The sequence below is a fragment of the Arvicola amphibius genome, chromosome 8, assembly GCF_903992535.2.
Source record: "Arvicola amphibius chromosome 8, mArvAmp1.2, whole genome shotgun sequence".
NCBI lineage: Eukaryota > Metazoa > Chordata > Mammalia > Rodentia > Cricetidae > Arvicola > Arvicola amphibius.
This window is the reverse complement of record NC_052054.1, coordinates 70,129,056-70,152,097: the sequence shown is the minus strand read 5'-3', so window position 1 is coordinate 70,152,097 and position 23,042 is coordinate 70,129,056. Positions and strand designations below refer to the sequence as shown.

Genomic DNA, 23,042 nt, shown 5'->3' with positions numbered 1-23,042 from the left:
TCCTCTGATTATATATTGAGACCTCCAGTTTAGTGATTTTATGGGCTTCCTGAATGTATGAACATGTGGATCTCTGCTTGTGCCTTTTCTTGTGTTGTTTTCTTTCTGTTGGTTTGTCTTGTACAACTGTGAGATGATGATATTATTTCATCATATTGGGTTTAATTTTGTTATATTTTTAAAATATGAACAAATGAATGAATGAATGAAAATCTAGGACTAGGGTAAAGGTTAACAGCTGAACAGCCATTTATGCCAGAAAGGAAAGGAAAACATTAATTTTATTTAAAGTAATGGGAGTGGATTTATTACCCACTTCAAGACAGTCTTCATGTTCAGGAGTAGTTGACCAACAAAGATTATAGTGTCTTTTACTATTGTAGAAATTAAAAAAATATGGGAAGACAATAAACCGTGGCAAAGAGATTATACTAATTTTGGGGAGAAATTAACAGTAATTATCCCAAAAGTGATAGAATTAACCTTATAAAGAGAACTACTGCCTTTTGTCTGTGGGGTCCTTGGACTACCAGGAACCCCTGTTCCTGTGCTGAGGAGATCAATCCAGACTGGTTTGTGTGTGCCATCCCTGGGTGGACAGTCTGGGAAGGGAGCACAGGGATCCTCCAACTCCTGCTGCAGGGGCTTCTTTGTTCCACACAACCCTGCCTCCCCCAAGCCTGCCCTGTTGTCTGGGAGGTCCTTGGCCCATGAACATATCCTGCTTCTTCACTGAGGTGATCCAGTCAGAGGACACTCCTTTCAATCTGCAGGGTCCTTAGATCCACCAGCATGACCAGCTCCAGTGCAGAGGGGCCCTAAGAGAGGCCAGACCAAGAAAATTCCCAAAGTACACAGTCAGTCACAGCAAAGATTGGACCAAGATGCCAAGACTCTTCTGGCTTCATTTGAAGGAAGAGATGGGCAGGTGACAATGCAAGGATTTCTGCAACAACCTGAAAGACAACATGACAAGACCAGAATCCATGGATGATGCAACAAAAAGACCTGATCACCCTATTGTAGAAGTAGAAGAAATCAACTTTAAATGTACCATTATGAAAATAATAGAGGACCTTAAACAGGATGTGAAAACCTCCTTTAAAGAAATGAAGAAGACAAACAAAAGGTAGAAGAAATGAATAAATCTCTCAAAGATACCCAAGAAAACCATGAAGAGCATTCAAACAGGTAATGGAAACAGTTCAGGACTTGAAAAATGAATTGAAGGCAATGAAGAAAACACAAAGTGAGAGATGGCAGGAAACAGAAAATCTGGGTAAATGAACAGGAACTACAGAGACAAGTATAACCAATGGAATACAAAAGATAGAAGAAAGAATTTAGACACGGAAGATACTATAGAGGAAATAAACTCATTGATCAAAGAAAACAGCAAATCCAACAAATTCTTAACACAAAACATCCAGGAAATCTGGGACACCATGAAAAGACCAAACCTGAGAATAATAGGGGTAGAAGAAGGAGAAGAATTACAGCCCAAAGGGCCAGAAAATGTATTCAACAAAATTATAGAAGAAAACTTTCCCAACCTAAAGAAGGCTATTCCTATGAAGGTACAAGAAGCATACAGAACACCAAATAGACTGGATCAAAAAAAAAAAAAACCCATCCCTGTGCCATATAATATTCAAAACACAAAACATAAAGAAAGAATATTAAAAGCAACAAAGGAAAAAGGTCAAGTAACATATACATATAAAGGGAAACCTATCAGAATTACACCTGACTTCTCAGTGGAAACCATGAAAGCCAGAATGTCTTGGATAGATGTGCTGCACAAACTATTAGACCATGGATGTAAGCCCAGACTACAATACTGAGCAAAGCTTGCTTTCACCATCGATGGAGAAAACAAAATATTTCAGGACAAAAAACAGATTTAAAAAATACATAGCCACAAACCCAGTATTACAGAAAGTACTAGAAGGAAAACCACAAACCAAGGAAGCCAACAACACACATAATAACCCAGGCATCTGAAAACCCTCCACCTGTACAACTCAAAGAATGGAAACAAAGAAACACTACCACCAAAAAAACCCAGGGTTAACAACCACTGGTCATCAATATCACTTAATATCAATGGACTCAATTCACCTATAAAAAGGCACAGCTTAAGAGAATGGTTATGAAAACAGGATCCAACATTCTGTTGTTCACAAGAAACACACCTCAACCTCAAAGACAGACACTACCTCAGAGTAAAGGGTTGGGAAAAGGTTTTCCAATCAAATGGACCTAAGAAACAAGTGGGTGTGGCTATACTAATATCTAACAAATTTAACTTCAAATTAAAATCAATCAGAAGAGATGGAGATGGACACTTTATACTCATAACAGAAACAATCCATTAGGATGAAGTCTCAAACCTGAATATCTATGCCCCTAATATAAAAGCAACCACTTATGTGAATGAAACATTAGCAGAACTCAAGGCAGATATCAAACCACACACACTAATAGTAAGAGACTTCAACACTCCTCTCTTACCAAAGGACAGGTCAATCAGACAGAAATCTAACAGAGAAATAAGAGAACTAACAGAGGTAATGAGTCAAATGGACTTAACAGACATCTATAGAACATTCCACCCAAATAGGAAAGAATATAACTTCTTCTCAACATCTAATGGAACCATCTCAAACATTTATCACATACTCAGTAACAAAGCAAACATCCATAGATACAAAGAAATTGTAGTAACCACCTGTGTACTATCGGATCACCATGGAATAAAGTTAAAATTTTAACAATTCTACCCCAGAAAGTCTACAAACTCATGGAAACCAAACAGTAAATTACTGAACTACCCTTGGGTCAGGGAAGAAATAAAGAAATAAATTAAAGTCTTCCTCGAATTCAACAAAAATAAAGTCACAACATACCCAAATCTATGGGACACTATGAAAGCAGTGCTAAGAGGAAAGTTCATAGCTCTAAGTGCCCACATTAAAAAAAAAGGAGAAAACTCACATTGGAGACTTAAAAGCACAGATGAAAGCTCTAGAAAAAAAGAAGTGGATTCACCCAGGAGGAGTAGAAGACTGAAACTAATCAAACTGAGGGCTGAAATCAACAAAATAGAAACACAGAAAACAATCCAAAGAATCAATGAAACAAAAACTGGTTCTTTGAGAAAATCAACAAGATTGACAAACTCTTATCCAAACTAATCAAATGGCAGAGAGAGAACACAAATGAAAAGGGGGACCTAACAACAGACACAGAGGAAATTCTGAGAATCATTAGACCTTATTGCAAAAGCCTATATGCCCCAAAATTGGAAAATGTGAAAGAAATGGACATTTTTCGTACCATATAGAAAGATTAAATCAAGACCAGGTGAACAATTTAAATAGATCTATAAGTCACAGGGAATTAGAAGTTGTCATCAAAAACCTCCCTACCAAAAAAGGCACAGGACCAGATAGTTTCAATGCAGAATTCTACCAAGACTTCCAAGAGCTAATACCTATACTCCTTAATGTGTTTCACAAAATAGAAACAGAAGAGTCAATGCCAAACTTCTTTTATGAAGCTATAGTTACCCTGATACCAAAACTGCACAAAGACTCAACCAAGAAAGAGAATTACAGACCAATCTCACTCATGAACATCAATGCAAAAATTTTCAATAAAATACTGGTAACCCGAATCTAAGAATAAATCCAAAAAATTATTCATTATGATCAAGTGGGTTACATACCAGAGATACAGAGCTGGTTCAACATATGATAATCTATCAATGTAATCCATCATATAAATAAACTGAAAGATAAAAAGAATATGACCATTTCATCAGATGCTGAAAAATCATTTGACAAAATTCAACACCCCTTCATGATAAAGGTCTTGGAGAGATTTTGGGTACAATGTTCATACCTAAATATAATAAAAGCAATATACAACAAGCCAACAGCTAACATCAAATTAAATGGAAGGAAACTCAAAGCCATTCCACTAAAATCAGGAACAAGACAAGGTTGTCCACTCTCTCCATACCTCTTCAGTATAGTGCTTGAAATTCTAGCAGTAGCAATATAAGAACATAAGGGGATCAAGGGGATTTTAATTGGAAAGGAAGAAGTTAAACTTTCATTATTTGCAGATTATATGTTGTGTACATTAGTAACCCCAAAAATTCTACCAAAGAACTCTTACAGCTGATAAATAACTTCAGTGATGTGGCAGGATACAAGATCAACTCCAAAAAACCAGTAGCCTTCCTATACACAAAGGATAGAGAAGCAGAGAGGGAAATCAGAGAAACTTCACCTTTCACGATAGCCACAAATAGCATAAAGGGAACTCTAAACAAGGAATTAAAAGATCTATTTGACAAGAATTTTAAAGCTTTGAAGAAAGAAACTGAAGAGGATATCAGAAAATGGAAGGACTTTCCATGCTTTTGGATGGGTAGGATCAACATAGTAAAAATGGCAATTCTACCAAAAGCAATCTATAAATTCAATGCCATCCCCATGAAAATCCCAACAAAATTCTTCACAGACCTTGAGATTACAATAATCAACTTTATGTGGAAACACAAAAAACCCAGGATAACCGCAACAATCCTATACAATAAAGGAACTGATGGAGGACTCTCATTGGTTAATAAAGAAACTGCCTTGGCTTTTTGATAGGGCAGGATTTAGATAGGTGGAGTAGACAGAACAGAATGCTGGGAAGAAGGGAAGTTAGACAGATGAGATGTCTCTTGTCTCTGAGACTGTTGCCATGAAGCCAGCCACCAGGTCAGACATGCTGAATCTTTCCCAGTAAGACACCACCTCATGGTGCTACACACATTACTACATATGGGTTAAAGCAAGATGTGAGAATTAACTAATAAGAGCCTGAAACTAATGGGGTACGCAGTGTTTAAATGAATACAGTTTGTGTGTTGTTATTTCCTGTTTTAAGCTAGCCATTCAAGAGCCAGGCAGGAAGAAAAGCAGGCCTGCTAGTCTCACTACAAGGAACTTCCGGAGGCATTACCATCCCTAACTTCAAATTCTATTACAGAGCTACAGTAATGGAAACAGCTTGGTATTGGCATAAAAACAGAGATGTTGACCAAAAGAATTGAATCAAAGATCCGGATATTTACTCACAAACCTATGAACACCTGATTTTCGACAAAGGAGCTAAAATTATACAGTGGAAGAAAGAAAGCATCTTCAACAAATGGTGCTAGCCTAACTGGATGTCAACCTGTGGAAGAATGTAAATAGATCCATATCTATCACCATGCACAAAACTCAAGTCCAAATGGATTAAAGACATCAATATAAATCTGACCACACTGAACCTGATAGAAGAAAAAGTGGGAAGTAGACTACAACACATGGGCATAGGATACCACTTCCTACATATAACCCCAGTAGTACAGACAATAAGAGCAATTTGAATAAATGGGACCTCCTAAAACTGAGAACCTCTGGAAAGCAAAGGACACTGTCATTAAGACAAAAAGACAACCTACTGACTGGGAGAAGATCTTCACCAACCCTGCAACAAAGTCTGATCTCCAAAATATATAATGAACTAAAAACAATAGACTTTAAAATTCTATTTAACCCAAATAAAAAATGGGGTACTAAACTGAACAGAGAATTCTCAACAGAAGAATTTCAGATGGCCAATATATATATCTAAGGTCATGTTCAACTTCCTTAGCAATCAGAGAAATGCAAATCAAAATAACTTTGAGATACCATCTTACACCTGTCAGAATGGATAAAATTAAAAACACCAATGATAGTGAGGATGTGGAGTAAGGGGAACACTCATTCATTGCTGGTGGGAATGCAAACTTGTGCAACCACTTTAGAAATCAGTGTGGGAGTTTCTCAGGAAATTGGGAGTCAACCTACCTCAGGATCCAGAAATTCCGCTCTTGGGAATATACCCAAGAGAAGCCCAATCTTATCCCTAAAACATTTGTTCAACTATGTTCATAGCAGCACTATTTGTAATAGCAAGAACCTGGAAACGACCTAGGTGCCCCTCAATGGAAGAATGGAAAAAGAAGGTGTGGCACATATACACATTAGAGTTCTACTAGTGGTAAAAAAATGACATCTTAAATTTTGTATGCAAATGGATGGAAATAGAAAATACTTTACTGAGTGAGATATCCCAGACCCATAAAGATGATTATGGTATGTTATCACTCATTAGTGGATTCCAGCCATAAAAAAAGGACATTGAGCCTATAGTTCATGATCCTAGAGAACCTAAATAATAAGGCGAACTTAAGAAAAACATATATTTATCCTCCTGGATATTGGAAGTGGACAAGATTGCTAGGGAAAAGTTAGGATCATGGGTGTAGGGGTAGGGTGCAGGAAGGGGAGATGATGAGAGAGAAGGGAGAAGGGGAGGATTGAGGAGAGCTTGGGGGAATGGGACGGTTGAGATGAAGGAAGGGTGGATATGGGAGCAAGGAAATAGATACCTTAATTAAGGGAGCCATTTTAGGGTTGGCAAGATACTTGACTCTAGAGGGGTTCCCAGGTGTCCAAGGAGATGTCCCCAGCTTGTTTCTTGTGCAGCTGAGTAGAGAGTGCCTGAACTGGGCCTATCCTATAGCCACAGTGATGAATATCTTGCATATCACCTTAGAACCTTCATCTGGTGATGGATGGAGATAGAGACAGAGACCCACATTGGAGCACTGCTCTGAGCTCCCAAGGTCCAAATGAGGAGCAGAAGGAGGGAGAATATGAGCAAGGAAGTCAGGACCGTGAGGGGTGCACTCACCCACTGAGATGGTGGGGCTGATCTAATGGGTGCTCACCAAGGCCAGCTGGACTGAGACTGATGGACCATGCGATCAAACCGGACTCTCTGAGTTTGGCTGACAAGGAGGGCTGACTGAGAAGCCAAGGACAATGGCAGTGGGTTTTGATTCTACTGCATGTACTGGCTTTGTGGAAGCCTAGTCAGTTTGGATTCTCCCTTTCCTAGACCAGGATGGAGGGGAGAGGACCTTGGACTTCCCACAGGGCAGGGAACCCTGACTGCTCTTTGGACTGGAGAGGGAGGGGGAGGAGGAGTTAGCGGAGGGGGAGGGAAATGGGAGGAGGGGGAAATTTTTAATAAAAATAAAAAAATATATAGCTGGCTTTGGAGTTGGGCAATGACTATCCTTCTCTAAATCCAAGCATGTTGTTAAAAGGAAAATTCAGAATTTTTGCCTCATGTCAGTAGCCATCTTGTGTGGGACAAAAAGAAGACAGATTCGAAGGAAATATTTTACTTTTCTTCATGCCCATTTTGTGTATATTGTATCTTTCATGGAATATATGTCTATATGAATAATTTTTAAGTTTTCAACAATAAACACTAGATTTTCTTGTAGTTATTTTTGAAACTTCCATGTAGAAGATGGTGCCCACAACAATGACTCCACCTGGTTAATTAAGACATCATGATGCTGATAGCACTACTATGAGACCAGTTTTTGGGGACCAGCTGAAGAAATGGTGAGCCTTCTTATAATTCTTTGGTCAGAACTCCAAATAAGAACTTAAAAAAAAACTATATCTGAATACTCATAGACCTTATGCCATTATACAAAACAGTAATTTTAAAGTTAACTGTCATTTTGCTTTTACAGAATCTCATAGAAAGAACATTGTCCCCATGATAGCTCAAAGCAATTCTAGATGACATCCCCTTTCCCCAACAAAGTTTGTCCTTAGGGTTAGGAACACCATTTTGGGGAAGATTATTATTAATATAGGATTGGGAGTTAGGGTGGAAATTATGTAGCCCTAAATATCTAAAAAACAAAACAAAACAGAAAAAATAAAGAGGGAAAACTGAATTAGATGATAGGTAGATTAGTGTGAACTTACTCACACTAATAATAATAATAATAATAGTGAATAATAGAGTGAATACTTGTGAGCTATTATTTCCCAACAATATTTACATCGGTATAAATTTTTGTATATTGATATAAGATCAAATTCTATTTGTTATATTGAATATGCTCTGATTTCTGCTTAACTGTATACTTATCTGTATATTTGTATACCTACGCAGAGTTATTTTGTCAGATTGTATACATGCATGCTACATATAGTTAAACTAATCAGGTTCTTTAAATACATAGAGATAGATTGTATCTATGCACATAGATAGGTAATCTTTAACCACTCCAAAGATCTGTATTACATGGCATTTAAATAATTTAGGATTCTGTCGATGTGAGACATGATTGCTCTTTGCAGCATTGATCTATTCCTGAGAAAGTATTGAGCACCAAAGACACTCCACTTGGAGTTTGTTTTCTTCTTGGCACAACCGGCTTTTTGCCCATGCCTTGATCACTGACAAAGTGCACAATGTCCAGACTTGACCCAGGAGGATACAAGAAAAAAAGGCTGCCAAACCTTCCCAAGACAGGGTAAGACAGTTCTGAAAATTTTCCTGCTTCTGAAAATGGTCTGTCAGTTACTCTAGGCCTTAGCCAAAGTTGACTGCTTCAACATTGCAAATGAGACTGAGTGATTGCCTAGGCAGCCAGTTGTCTCAATCATCTACTGTACATTTTGGAAGCTGCTTCATTGTACTTCCTGCCTACTCAAGTAATATCTCCTTTCTCTAGTCTTCAATGGGGTTGAAGACTAGATAGTCATCATTACCATTCTCTTATGAACTAGTCAAGCTATTTCTACTATAATATTAGACTCCTTAGGATAGAATGTTTATTAAAACTTTAGGATATATTCCTTGCTTAATATTGTTTATGCTGGTTATAATTCTAACTTTATAATTGATATCTGTTCCTAGTGTACATAGTTTTGTATTGGGTTTGGAACTCTTATTTAAACAAAAGGGGAAGGTACTATGGGAGCTCCTTCATCCAATAGCCTTTAAGATACCAGCTCAGTTGGGTGTGGTCTCTTATACTATAAATGCAGCTGTAAAGAGTGCAATGGCTCTTTCTCTTTGGACTCTCATTTCTGGCTGCTAGCTTTAGTTTATGTTCCCCATTTGTGCAGAGGACTGTGATCTAGGACTGAGATCTGTGAGTCTACCCCTAAATAAATAACCCTTTATTATACATAATCCTGAACCAGTGGGATTATTTTGTAACTTCCATCATCAAGAGGGAGTATTTTTAACTAAAAGAACATAAAATACACAAGAGTATTGTTTCTTAATGGTCTTTTAAAACAATGTCTCTTGTAGCCAACACTGACCTCAAACCAACCATACAAGCAAAGATGATCTAGAATTCCTGAAACAGACTCTTCATCTCAGATCTGGGTTTTCAGTCAAGTGACACACTGCCAAGGAATTTTTTAAATTTTTAAAATAAGAGATATTTGAGACACACCCAAAGTACTTAAAAATACTTATACCATCAATTGGGATTTTTAATGAAATGAAACCTTCAATGATCAGATAAATGTATAGTCTATCAATCTATTTAAATATGTGGCATTACTTAATGGTAAAACATTTTAAATATTCTCTACTAAGACTTTTGAAGTCTGTAGTGTAATCTAGTCGATCATGAAGAAGCCCCTGTACTGCAGAGCATAGGACACCATCTTTCCTGACTGGCTGCACCCTGTAGATGCCCAGTCAGATTTGTGTAGCACTCAGTACTGTTCCTGTGACTCCAGCACTTGTATTCTCCCAGAACTCACTGATGGTTTTCTCCTTTGTCTCTCTTCTTGCCGTCAAGGGTAGATGACATACATTTTGGCACAACAGTAGAATAACATTACTATCCCCACTAACCACTGACCACTGCATTATCAGATGTATCAAATGTGTTGCCCAGACAGAATTAAAAGCCTGTAGTGCAAGTGTGAGCTACCTCTCCCTTCCTTAGGGTAAAGTAGGGTAAAGAAGACATGGAAAATGGACTAGGAGGCTGGAGAGGAAATGTCAGATGCAGGTCAATAAAGGACATAAGCAATAATCTAACATTTAGTGAGTGTTCATGAGCCTAACACTGACATGTCATCACTGAGGAATGTGGGGTGCTCCATGGGGTGGGTTTGTGAGAGGGTTTGCAGTTGAAATAAGAATGTTGGTTACCTGTTTCATGTCTTCATAGCTCAAAAGCAGGAAGTTGTCCCTTTCTCTCATGGACAGCCAGGCACGGGTGTGCTCAAACCATGATCCATATATAACTGTGTAAAGGGCAGAAGAACGTGTTAGTTACAAAGAATAAAAGTGAGCACTGCCTGATATTCTTCACTTTTGTGCAAATGGTAGATACCTTTATTAAGAAAAATCAAACTGGCATTTACAATATTCAATGTAACAAATGACACATACACGGACAATGAGCTGATAAAATTGAAAACACTAGTAAACTCATCACCCCACAACTTTACCACTGATGCCATGAGGAGACAACCTCCTGTTGGGTATCAATTACTGAGGCATATCTTGGGGAAAAGCAATCACACCAATACAGTAAGCCAGAGGTTTCTGGACATGATCAGGCTTGGACTATTTTAATTACATCATGTCTGAAGAACTTTCTTACCTAATTATGATCACCTTCTACTGGCTTCTACCTCTAAGTTACCACCACTACTCAATAGTCTCTCTTCAACACCCAAACCTCCATAACACAGACAAGTAGAGACCTTCCAAGCCTAAACATCCACCTTCACATCCAAACTTCATTTACATTCCTATGTCTATTGTGATGTGTTCACAATAGATCCTGGTCTAGTGCACTCTCTTCTTGTCTCAGCCTCCATTTCACACTTGCACTGTTACCCATTATCTGAAGAAATAACTGAATCAAATCAGGAAAGAAGGTAAGAGTTAAGTCAGGGTAAGAGCAGTAGGATATATGAATTCAAGGATTCTAAGATTTAATTGAAAACAGGGTAAATGATCTACCGAGAAGTTGTAGAGAGTAGGTGAATTCCACAAGAAACAGCAGAATTAAGTCACTTAAAGAGATTGAAAGCTGGTCTCAGGTGATGGCTCAATGGAATGCATTTGCCTTGTAAGTATGAGCACCTGAGTTTGAATCCTCAGGAACTATTGAACAAAACAGAAATTAAGGTTCATCACCTAATGTTTTTGCTTGTCTTCCACATTCAAGCTTTGGCATAAGAACAGACATAGTCACACAATTGTTTCCATATAATCATGACACAAACACCTATGACTATCAAAAAAAGGCTAAAAGCCAAGCCAGAAGTGGTGGCACACATTTGATATACTAAAACTGAGGAGTTAGCATCAAGAGAAGACTGGAGGTTCAATGTCATTTTCCATTACATTGTGAATTAGTGGCCAACTTGAGATACAACTGATCATGTCTGAAAATATGCAAAAAACCAAAAGCATGTCAGTGAGAGCATCAAAAATAAGCCAATGATATATACGTTGCTGATAATTAACAATTGTTCTGCTTTAGAGGTCATTTTTGAATTTAATGTGTTTATTTGGAGGCTGGGATTACAAAGTATATGTCAATAAGTCTGTCTCTGTCTGTTTTGTAGAAAAGTTACTTGAAGTATTGATCCACTGTATCCATCCCATAAATGTCATGAGTGAAGGCTTTTTACCATATTATTCAGCGTGAATATATTTTCTTACACTTTAATTGATATATATCAAGTTATGAGACCTAGCGGCTGTGTTCAACAATAATTCACAGGTCTGAGTCTTAGTGGGGGAGCAATGGTCAATTAGCAAGTGACTAAGTACCTGCATCCTGGTCAAGTGTTCTAGTGGGACAAAAAAGGTTCAGTGACAGAGATGACAAGAATGGTAACTTATATAGTATTGGAAAGAACACTCCCATAACTACAGTAACAGTTTGAGTGAAATGTTATGAAGATATGCATCAAGATTGCATGATGCATGATAGTGTTACTAATCATATCAATAAATAGAGTGAGGGGAATATATCATCAGGTTGGGGTAGAGAGTGGTTGGAGAAGAGGAGAGGTTGTGGAAAAGAGAGAGAGAGAGAGAGCGCAAATGTTATAATGTTATACATGGACATTCAGAGAACATGAAAGGCTTTAGAAACTTGTAGTTAGTGAAATAATTTTAAAAAGATTTATTTTATTTTTATTTTTACATATGTTTGTGCATTTTCACATGCATATGAGTGTGTGTGTGTGCGCGTGCCCACAGATATTAAAAGAATGCCAGTTCTCCTCAAGCTAGAGATATGAAAAATTGGGAGCCACTTGATGTGGGTTCTGGAAACAAACTCCCTTCCTCTGAAAATTCTCAAGTTCTTTTAACCACTGAAGCATCTCTACAGCCCCTAATTACATAATTATGAAGAGTAATTTATAAAAACAATTTTATTGCAACTGCAAAAGTAAAAATTAGCACAAATGGTCTATACAACACATAAATTTGAAATGAAGAAAATACAGATACAAAATTAAATGGTGGCACTATGAGAACAACAGGTAAAAAAGTACTTACCATATACACCTGATGATTAAACTGTCTCTGTAACCATCTATTGAGTAGACAATTGACTCCACAAAGTTGTTATTAGGTTCTCACAAAAGTTCTGTGAGATGTGTGTACACACATAGACACTCTAGTGTACACACACACACACACACACACACACACACACACACACCATATCATAATAAAAAGATATTTTTGAAGGAAAAAATATCACAGTATGAAGGCAAGGTTGGGGACTTGGGACAATTCAATAAGAAAAAAGTTGGCATAATAAGAAGACAGGAGTAGGAATCACAAGATATCTGTCCTTTTATGAAAAGATGAAACGCAAGGTTCATAGGTATAGAAAATATTTTTATTATCATATCCCATAGATAAGAAAAGAGATTTTGTGTTTCGTAGCTTTTAATGTTAACTTAACACACCATAAAACTATCTTGAAAGAGAATTTGAATGAGGAATATTCTAGATTATATTGATCTGTGGGAATGTCTTTTAAAGGTTGTTCTTATAGTTCATTAATAATGTAGAAATGTGGAACACAATGTGGGCAGCATGATTCACAACTCATCATAGTGTAGAAAAGTAGGGAAGAGAAAGTTACCTGCAAGCAAGAAAGCAGGGCAAACATATTGTCTCTCTGCTCTTGACTGTGAAATGTTGTGCTTTAATTTCCTACCAAAACTTTCCAATGATAAACTGTAACCTGGAGTTGTAAGCAAAACCAAAACTTTTCTCTCTGCTATTGGATTTTCTTTTATTCTAGCCCTGTGTTGGAATGCCAAAACGTTATTGGCTGTTTTACTCTTTTTTTTTCTTTGCTCTTTGGGGGGTCTGCCTCACAGCTCACAAATAAATCAGATATGGAGACTTATTCTTTTTTATAAATGTAAGCCTTAGCTTCGCTTTTTTCTAGTCAAAAAATAAAATTATCCCATCCGTCTTTTATCATTGGGCTTTTACCTTTTCCTATTTCTTGCATATCTTTTCTTTCTTCCTTACTCTGTGACTTGCTATGTAGCCGGGTGACTAGACCCCAAAGTCATTCTCCTTTCTTTCTCCTCCATCTCTTTTCCATGAGTTCTCTTTCTATTTATTCTCTCTGCCTACCAGCCATGCCTATCATTTTTTCCTGCCTTAATATTGCCTGGTTAGCTCTCTATTAGAACATCAGGTGTTTTAGACAGGCAAAGTTTCACAGCTTCACAGAATTAAACAAATTAAACATAAACGAATGCAACACATCTTTGAAACATTAAAATAAATGTTCTACAACATAAATGAATGTAATACATCTTAATATTCCACAACATCTCTATAAGTTGCTTTCTGTTGGAACAGATGCCAACTCAGATACAGGTGGAAAGTAGGGTAACACAAAAACTAAAAAAGAATCTTCCCTCAGAATTGTGTAAGTAAACAAAGAAAGCACATTGAAATTGTCAAGAAAGAAACACCAAGTCTAATGTAATAGAAGGTCTGTTAGAACTGAGATTTCAAATGAGTTTTGAAAATCTGTGTGATGCAATGTAAACAGACCTAAGAGAGATGTTTAAAGGGCAAAGTACCTACATTAAGATATCAGTTAAATATCTAGTAAATTAGTTAATGATTCACCTTAGGACTGTCTGGAAAAAGAACAAGTCAAATGCCAAGATCAGTAGCTGTAAAGTAAGCACAGACATTAATGAAATAAATAATTAGAAAACAACCCAACAGGGAGAACATGAGAAAGAAAGTCAGTACCGTGAGGGGTGCGTTCACCCACTGAGACGGTGGGACAGAACTAACGAGAGATCAGCAAGACCACTTGGAATGGGACTGTTGGAACATGCAACCAAACCGGACTCTCTGAATGTGGCTGATGGTGTGGCTGACGGTGGAGGCTGACTGAGAAACCAAGGACAATGGCGATGGGCTTGGACTCTACAGCATGGACGGGCTCTGTGTGAGCCTTGTCAGTTAGGTTGAGCAACTTCCTGGACCTGGGGGGAATTGGGAGAAACTTGGACTTAACATAGGGTAGGGAACCCTGTTGGCTCTTTGGCCTGGGGAGGGAGGGAGTGGGGTATGGGTGGAAGGGAGGGGAGGGAAGGGGGAAGAGGAGGGGAGGAGATGGAAATTTTTAAAATATTAAATAAAAAATAATTTGAAACAGCCCAACAGCAAAACAAACCAAAGAGTCAATGATAAAGGTGTGATTCCTTCAAAACATAAACAATATTGACAAACCTTAGATAAACTAACCAAAGGGAAGAAAAATTACCAAAACTAATACAATAAGACATGAAAATGGAGCATTATGACAATCACCAGTAAAATTCAGAAAATTATTAGAGTTTACCTTAAGAAATTCCACCAAAGTGGAAAATCTAAAACATATGGATATATATCTAAATATATAAAAATACTAAAATAAAACTAAGATGACATTTAAAAAAATAAACAGGTATATGGTAGGGAGAAGGCTCAGCAGTTAAAAGCATTCACTGTTCTTCTACAGGACCAGGATTCAGTTTTCAGTATCTACATGATAGTTGCCAATGTACTCTTTCAGTCTCTGTGGGCATCAGACACATATGCAGCAAAGACAAATACATGCAAGCAAAATACTTCTACACAGAAAATAAAATAAACCTTAAAATTAATCAGGCCTGCCCCTGCCCCTTGCCTGCTACATCTGGATTAGGAGAAGGCACAGCAAAGACCAGGATATAGCCAAGTTAGATAACATGCATGACATTGTGGTTTTGAGTCCCAGTATTTAATAAACACAACATGGTAGTAGGTGCTTATAGTCCTAGAACTCAAGAGGTGGATGCAGGAGGAGCAGAACTTCAAGGTCACCCCTGACTATATAGAGAGTTCAGGACCAGCCAAAACTATATCTCATCTTGTCTTTAAAAATGTCTTTGAGCACTGGGCTTTAAGAAGAGCTAATACCTATTCTCCTTTGTAGTGAGGCCTGCTTTTCATCCTGCCTATCTCCAGCACGGCTAGCTTAACACGCGAAATAACAACACACAAGTTGTATTCTTTTAAACACTGCCTGGCCCATTAATTCCAGCCTCTTTCTCACATCTTCACTAACCCATATCTAATAATCTTTGTAACACCACGAATGGTGTCTTACCGGGAAAGATTCAGCACATCTGACCTGGTGGCTGGCTTCATCGCATCTCTCTCTGAGGAGAGGCACGACAGTCTGGCTAACTTAGGAGAGGCATGTGTTCTCCATAATAGAAAGAGAAGGATCATTGCCAAAGATGTTTTATGAAGCTACAGGTACCCTGATACAAAAACTGCACAAATACTCAACCAAGAAAGAGAATTATAGACCAATCTCACTCATGAACATCGATGCAAAAGTTCTTAATAAATTACTGGCAAACTGATTCCAAGTACACATCAAAAAATCATCCATTATGATCAAGTAGGCTTCATCCCAGAGATGCAGAGCTGGTATAACATATCAAAATCTATCAATGTAATCCATAATATAAATAAACTGAAAGAAAAAACCGTATGATCATTTCATTAGATGCCAAAAAAGCATTTTACAAAATTCAACACCTCTTCATGATAAAGGTATTGGAGAGATTAGGGATACAAGGATCATATCTAAATATAATAAAAGCAATATACAGCAAACTGACAGCTAACATCGAATTAAATGGAGAGAAACTCAAAGCAATTCCATTAAAATCAGGAACAAGACAAGGCTGTTCACTCTCTCTATATCTCTTCAACATAGTCGTTGAAGTTCTAGCAAGAGCAATAAGACAACATAAGGAGATCAAGGGATTCAAATTGGAAAGGAAGAAGTCAAATTTTCATTATTTGAAGATGCTAAGATAGTGACCCCAAAAACTCTATCAGAGAACTTCTCCAGCTGATAAATATGTTCTGTGCTAAGGAAGGATACAAGATCAACTCAAAAACATCAGTAGCCCTCCTATACAGAAAGCATAAAGAAGCTGAGAGGGAAATCAGAGAAACATAACCTTTCACAATACCCACAAAGAGCATAAAGAATCTTGGGGGAACTCTAACCAAGGAATTAAAAGATCTATTTGACAAGCATTTTAAGGCTTTGAAGAAAGAGATTGAAGAAGAGACCAGAAAATGAAAAAGATCTCCCATGGATAGGAAGGATCAACATAGTAAAAATGGCAATTCTACTAAAGGCAATCTATAAATTCAATGCTATCTCCATGAAAATCCCAAAAAAATTCTTCACAGACCTTGCAAGAACAATAGTCAACTTTATACGGAAAAACAAAAACCCAGGATAGCCAAAACAATCCTATATAATAAAAAAAACTTACGGAGGCATTACCATCCCTTACATCAAGCTCTATTCCAGAGCTACAGTAATAAAAATAGCTTGGTATTGGCATAAAAACAGAGACATTGACCAATGGGATAGAACTGAAGACCTGAATATTAATCCACACACCTATGAACACCCAATTTTTGACAAAGAAGCTAAAATTATACAATAGAAGAATGAAAGCATCTTCAACAAATGGTGCTGGTCTAACTGGATGTCAACCTGTAGAAGAACAAAAATAGATCCATATTTATCACCATGCACAAAACTCAAATGAAATAGACTAAAGACCTAAATAATAATCTAACGACACTGAACCTGATAGAAGAGAAAATGGAAATTAGTCTACAACACATTGGCACAGGAGACCACTTCCTAAGAATAACACTAGTAGCACAGACAATAAGAGCAACAATGAATAAATGGGCCCTCCTGAAACTGAGAAGCAAAGGACACAATCAATAAGACAAAAAGACAAAAAGACAACCCACTGAATGGGAGAAGATCTTCACCAACCCCACATCAGACAAAGGACTGAGCTCCAAAATATATAAATAACTCAAGAAAATAGATATTAACATTTTAAATAACCCAATTAAAATTGAGGTACTGAACCAAAAAGAATTCTCAACAGATGAATTTCAAATGGTCCAATAATACTTAAGGACATGTTCAACTTCCTTAGCAATCAAGGAAATACAAATCAAAACCACTCTGAGATACCATCTTACACCTGAAGATGCCAGAATGGCTAAGATTAACAAAAAACCAATCATAGCTTATGCTGGAGAGGATGTGGAGTCGGGGGGGGGGGGGGGGAAGAACACTCATTATTTGCTGGTGGGAATGCAAACTTGTACAACCACTTTGAAAATCAGTGTGGTTGTTTCTCAAAAAATTGGGAGTCAACTTACCACATGATCTAGCAATACCACTCTTGGGAATATACCCAAAAGTTGCTCAATCCTACTACAAAATCATTTGTTCAACTGTGTTCATAGCAGCACTATTTGTAACAGCCAGAACCTGGAAACAACCTAGATGCCCCTCAATGGAAGAATGGATAAAGAAAATGTGACAATCTACACATTAGAGTACTACTCAGTAGTAAAAAAAAAAGACATCTTGAATTTTGTATGCAAATGGATGGAATAGAAAACACTATTCTGAGTGAGATAACACAGATCCCAAAATATGAATATGGTATGAACTCACTCATTAGCAGATACTAGCCATAAACCAAGGACATTGAGCCTATAGTTCATGATCCTAGAGAAGCTAAGTAATAATGTAAACCCAAAGAAAAATATATATTTATCCTCCTGGAAATTGGAAGCAGACAAGATCGCCTGACACAATATGGGAGCATGAGGGCAGGGAGTAGATTGAAGGGAAGAAGGGGAAGAAAAGGAAAAAAGTGGAGTGTTGGGGAAAGCTTGAGGGAATGGGAGAGTTGAGATGGAGGAAGGACAGATATGAGAGCAAGGAAAGAGATATGTTGATTGAGAGAGTCATTTTGGGGTTAGCTTTAGAAAAATGCCCAGGAATCCACAAGGACGATCCCAGCTAAGACCCTAAGCACTAGAGAGGGTGTCTCAACTGGCCTTGCCCCGTAGTCAGACTGATGATTATCTTAAACATCACCATAGAATCTTCATCCAACAACAGATAGAAACAGAGACAGAGACCCACATCAGAGCACTAGACTGAGCACCCAAGGTCCAGTTGAAGAGTGGAAGGAGGGAGAATATGAGCAAGGAAGTCAATACCATGAGGGGTTCGCCCACCAAGAGAATGTGCCTGAGCTAATGGGAGCTCACCAATTCCAATTGAACTGGCAATGAATGAACACGGGATCATCCTAGTCCCTCTGAATGTGGTTGACAGTTGTGGCATACTGAGGGGCCAATGACAATGGCACTGGGATTTGTCTCTACTGTATGTACTGGCTTTTTGGGATCCTTTTCTTTTTGGATGTATACCTTGTTCAACCTGGATTTAGTGGGGAGGGCCTTGTCCCTTCCACAGGTCAGGGAGCCTTGCCCTCTCTTTATATTTGAGGGAGATGGGAGGAGGATGTGTGCAGGACTGGAAGGGAAGTGGGAAGAGGAGAGGAATGGAAATTTGGATTGATATTTTTTAAAGTAATGAAATAAATGACTAGCAACTCCTATATTTAATAGGACACTCACCATTTCCTTTGAGGAACCATTCAAAATAATTTATCAGAGACTCTGGATTCTTAACAAGGTTTGTCTTATGGAAGAAAAAATAACCAGACACAAGAACATCTCTGGGATTTCTGATGACATAGATCATCTAAAATGGAAAAACATGTACATGATGGTCAATATAGTCATTCTCCACTTCTATCTGGAACAATTTATATGAAATGTCAATCAAATATCATGAAACTTCTAAAAGCATTTATTAATTTTGTTTGTAAAAACCATACTTAAGTACAATATAGTCAAGATCCTCTTTCAGATTTTAATTTGATTTACAAATACATAACAGCAAAATGACTGAGGTCATTATTATTGTAAAAAACAAAAACAATAATAAAAATCCAACACTGATTCTATAGTTGTAAAAAACAATATCTCACAGTGTGAAAGATTAACCATCTGATGTGAAAGAGCATCTTATCTACACAGAATATTGTGTACTGTGCTCAATCAATCTTTGATATGACAAACTTTGTTTTTTTTAACTATAACTACCAAATATAACCCTCAAAACAATCATGGTGCAGAGCTTAAAGCCAATGTGCCATTATACAATGGTGAAAACAAAAACCTACAGGAAACTAAGAAATGAAGAGAGTCAGAGAAAACAATTTCCTTTGGGAAAAGCATAACTATTGGTCACATAATGCTGAATCCTCATCCCAGAAAATATACAGACAAGGAACACTGTACAGTCAGAGCTGATTGTACTTAAGTATTTATACATATGTACATATGTATAAATATACATATATACTAACAATCAATGAAAAAGAGACCATAAATCTGGAAAAGGAGGACTATATAAATGATTTTGGAGGAAGGGGTTGGAGGACTGGTGTATAAAATTAAATTGTAATCTCAAAAATAAAATAAATAAGTTAAAAGTAAATAAATTTAATAAAAGGATACTTATATTTTGAACCAATGCATTTGTGACATTATTCTAGAAGTTATCTCTTTATGCCTCAATTTCTCCAGTCAAGAGTTTGCCAAATTCAGAAAAGACACAAACACATATTTTTGAATGGTCATAAATCAATTGTGATATTTTTAATAGAGATAGTTCTTCTAAGAGTGTCTTTGCAGTTTAATCATAAAATAATATTAAGTTCTGTGGTGGAGGGACTTCCAGTAAACGTTCTTACTAACAAGAAGCTAGAATATTTCTGATCCTTTCTGTAGTTCCTCTATCAGGAACATGGGTGATTCCTGTGGTTACTGATCTCAATGGACAGCTAGACCCAGCAAGACACAGTGGATACAGATGAGCCATAATTGTTGAACATCTACATGTTTAGATCCCTGTTCATGCTGTTTTACCTATGAGGTAGTCTGTGTTGGGTAATTCACTCACTGTGCATGGAGTATTTATAGAATCAAGATTAGCTAATTAATTGGTTAATTACTTTGGTGACAGCAAAACAGTAATATCTACTGTACACTATAATTTTAACTTTATTTGACCTGTATTTGTAGTTCTTTGATGCTCTAATCTATTGTCCCACTTTCTGTCATATATCTGCCAGGATTACTGTGTGGTGATTGACATCATGGTACTTTGATTTAGTCTGAGGAGGGAACACATCAATATCACCTAGTGCATGAGAATCCCAGCTTTCCTCCCTCAACCTAAAAAATCAGAGTCCATTTAAGCAAGAGCTCCAGGGTCTGTCATGGTAGAATAAGTTCAATGAGCATTTGATCAAGCATTTCTCAATCACTGGTTACTGACCTTAGCCTTGGAACTGAAGAAAGACTTGGGGAAAAGATGGAAGGGAAGATGAGAGGTGATGAGGCGTGGTCCTTCCTGATTGATTAAAATTGGATGTCCTATTTGATTCTCTACCCAGGGTGAGCGTTCCCAGATGGGCCTAGATTGAATCCACTTGGGATTCCCCTTGGTCTGAATCAAGCAGACAATCTCAATCAGCCAGTTAGTTCCTGAACAAGAATAAAAATTGGTGGTCAGTAATTTCAACATTATTTGTTTGTAGATGGAGCGGCAAGGCTGTGTCCCGACACCCGGCTAGCTTTACGCCCGAAATAATTACATGGAAACTGTATTCTTTTAAACACTGCCTGGCCCATCAGTTTCAGCCTCTTATTGGCTAATTCTCACATCTTCCTTTAACCCATATTTAGTAATCTGTGTAGCACCACGAGGTGGTCGCTTACCAGGAGAGATCTTAACCTACATTCATCTCGGAGAGGAGAGGCATGGCGACTGCTTATGGCAACCTCCTGAAGCGTCTCCCCAACTCTGCTTCCTTTCTCCCACAATTCTGTTCTGTCTACTCCGCCTACCCAATTTTCTGTCCTCTTAAAGGGCCAAGGCAGTTTTTTATTAATCAATGAAAGTAACACATAGACACTCCTTCATCCTTTGTTAAATAGTGTCAAGTACAATATACAATCACACTATTTATAGTGCAGCTGTTTCCAAGTACATAGATCTGTGGTGTTGACAATGTCTACATGGTGTTAGCACAAAGTATATTTATCTAGCACATCCCCAATGCTTCACTTGGAAAAACTGAGATTATACTCACTATACTTCACTTGCCTCCTGAACATTCCCAGCAGTCCAGGGCATCATCAGTCTACATTGTGGTGGAGTGAATTTGAATATCCCAGATATTTCACAGGGATGAAGTTCAAAAATCTGTTCCAGCTAGCTAGAAAAAAATAGATGAGCTCCCTTCTTTTAATACAATGCCCTTGAGATACATTCATCCTGCAGTGTGTCTATGAGTACTGCTTGTCCATAGGGTAAATAAATGCCCTCTTGTCTATTTAACACACACACTCTATCCATGTTTGCATGCTCATTTGTCAGTGGATATTTATCTACCTTTCTTCCCTGGGCTATTGTCTGAATCTTTATCCTGAATTCCAGTGTCCTTCACTTTCCAAGTTACTGCACGTTCCTTGTCAGCAACCTATTACTTTCCTAATGGTCAATGCTTCTTCCACCCAGCAAACATCCCTTCCCCAAAAGTCATTTTTGGTTCCTTGAGTTTGAGACTCTTTCTACAACCTGAACAAGAACCATGATGATTCTCTACGTGACCTTTTACTCTCCACCACATATTCTTATATCCATGTCTTTTTCCTTGATGTTACTTCTTTGTTTATTCTCATCATTCTCCCTCTTTCACTCACTCTTCCACACAGAGACACAACAACGCCAGAGTCTGCCTTAGGATCCATTGACATTGCTCTCTTTTTTCATTCTGTTTTCAAAAAAATTATTAGTTTTTTTTTTTAAAAAATACCAGCCCAAATTCCCACTTCCTCCCCTCCTACGATTTCCTCCACACACCCTCCTACCCCCAACTAATCCTAAGAGAGGGTAAGGCAACATTTCTCTCTTGCCTTAACTGATTCTTCAACCACACATAGCAGGCTAGAAGTCTTTCTCTTGGTGTAAATGTGCTGACACACAGCTCTCCTTACCCACAAAGCATTTTAAGCATCTGATATACAGAACACTCCACTCATTGCCTAAGTTAATGAGGAGCAAAGTCCCAACCTTCATCATACAGTTCAAGATCATTCTCACTAACAGTCCTTACCTGATTTGGGATAAGTCAATATGACTGTGTCTTCATCTCTAACCACAAACTTATCACCGATTTCTTCAAGTATTTCTTTTTTATATCCTAATGCAGGGAAAGGTATTCCTTCAAACCAAAGGTAGTCTGACATGGCAAAGAGCTCTTTGTAGGTGCTGTTAGGATTCCACCTTTAGCCACCTGTACAGCTTCTAGCAAATTCTGAGAGCTAACATTTATAGTACAGCGCAAAGAAATCATTAACAGCCCATAGTTCATTTCAAAACTAACTACTGAGAGGAAGAAAGAGATATTGTAACAATAAGTCAAAGGTTGTTGTATTAAGCAATTGTGAACTCATACAGAGATCACTCTAGCATTTCTAAGCCTGAGTTCATGACTCCAAACTAGAAACTCAATAATAAATGCTAGGTCATAGAAATGGGACTTACTTATCAT

General features: G+C 37.6%; 1 protein-coding gene and 1 long non-coding RNA gene across 5 annotated transcripts in view; both read right to left on the bottom strand.

Moving 5' to 3' along the window:
- LOC119820497 (probable alcohol sulfotransferase) overlaps positions 1-22,831 on the bottom strand; it is a 31,316-nt gene extending 8,485 nt beyond the window's left edge. Inside the window, exons 1-5 of one of the 4 annotated variants that reach the window (XM_038338885.1) lie at positions 22,605-22,743; positions 21,579-21,704; positions 20,762-20,970; positions 18,991-19,117; positions 10,093-10,187 (exon numbers count right to left, since the gene is read on the bottom strand). In XM_038338885.1, the coding sequence (XP_038194813.1) occupies positions 10,093-10,187; positions 18,991-19,117; positions 20,762-20,970; positions 21,579-21,603 (456 nt within the window). In that variant the 5' untranslated portion in view covers positions 21,604-21,704; positions 22,605-22,743. Of the gene's footprint in view, positions 1-263; positions 957-10,092; positions 10,188-18,990; positions 19,118-20,761; positions 20,971-21,578; positions 21,705-22,604 lie in introns of those variants that run through there. The other 3 variants (XM_038338886.1, XM_038338887.1, XM_038338884.1) reach the window with 3 other exon arrangements.
- Positions 12,799-14,252, bottom strand: LOC119820501. The gene is made up of 2 exons (XR_005286512.1): positions 14,212-14,252; positions 12,799-14,129 (listed from the first exon to the last, which is right to left on the bottom strand). It is a non-coding gene; the product is annotated as an uncharacterized LOC119820501 (long non-coding RNA).
- Positions 22,832-23,042: the final 211 nt, after the last annotated feature.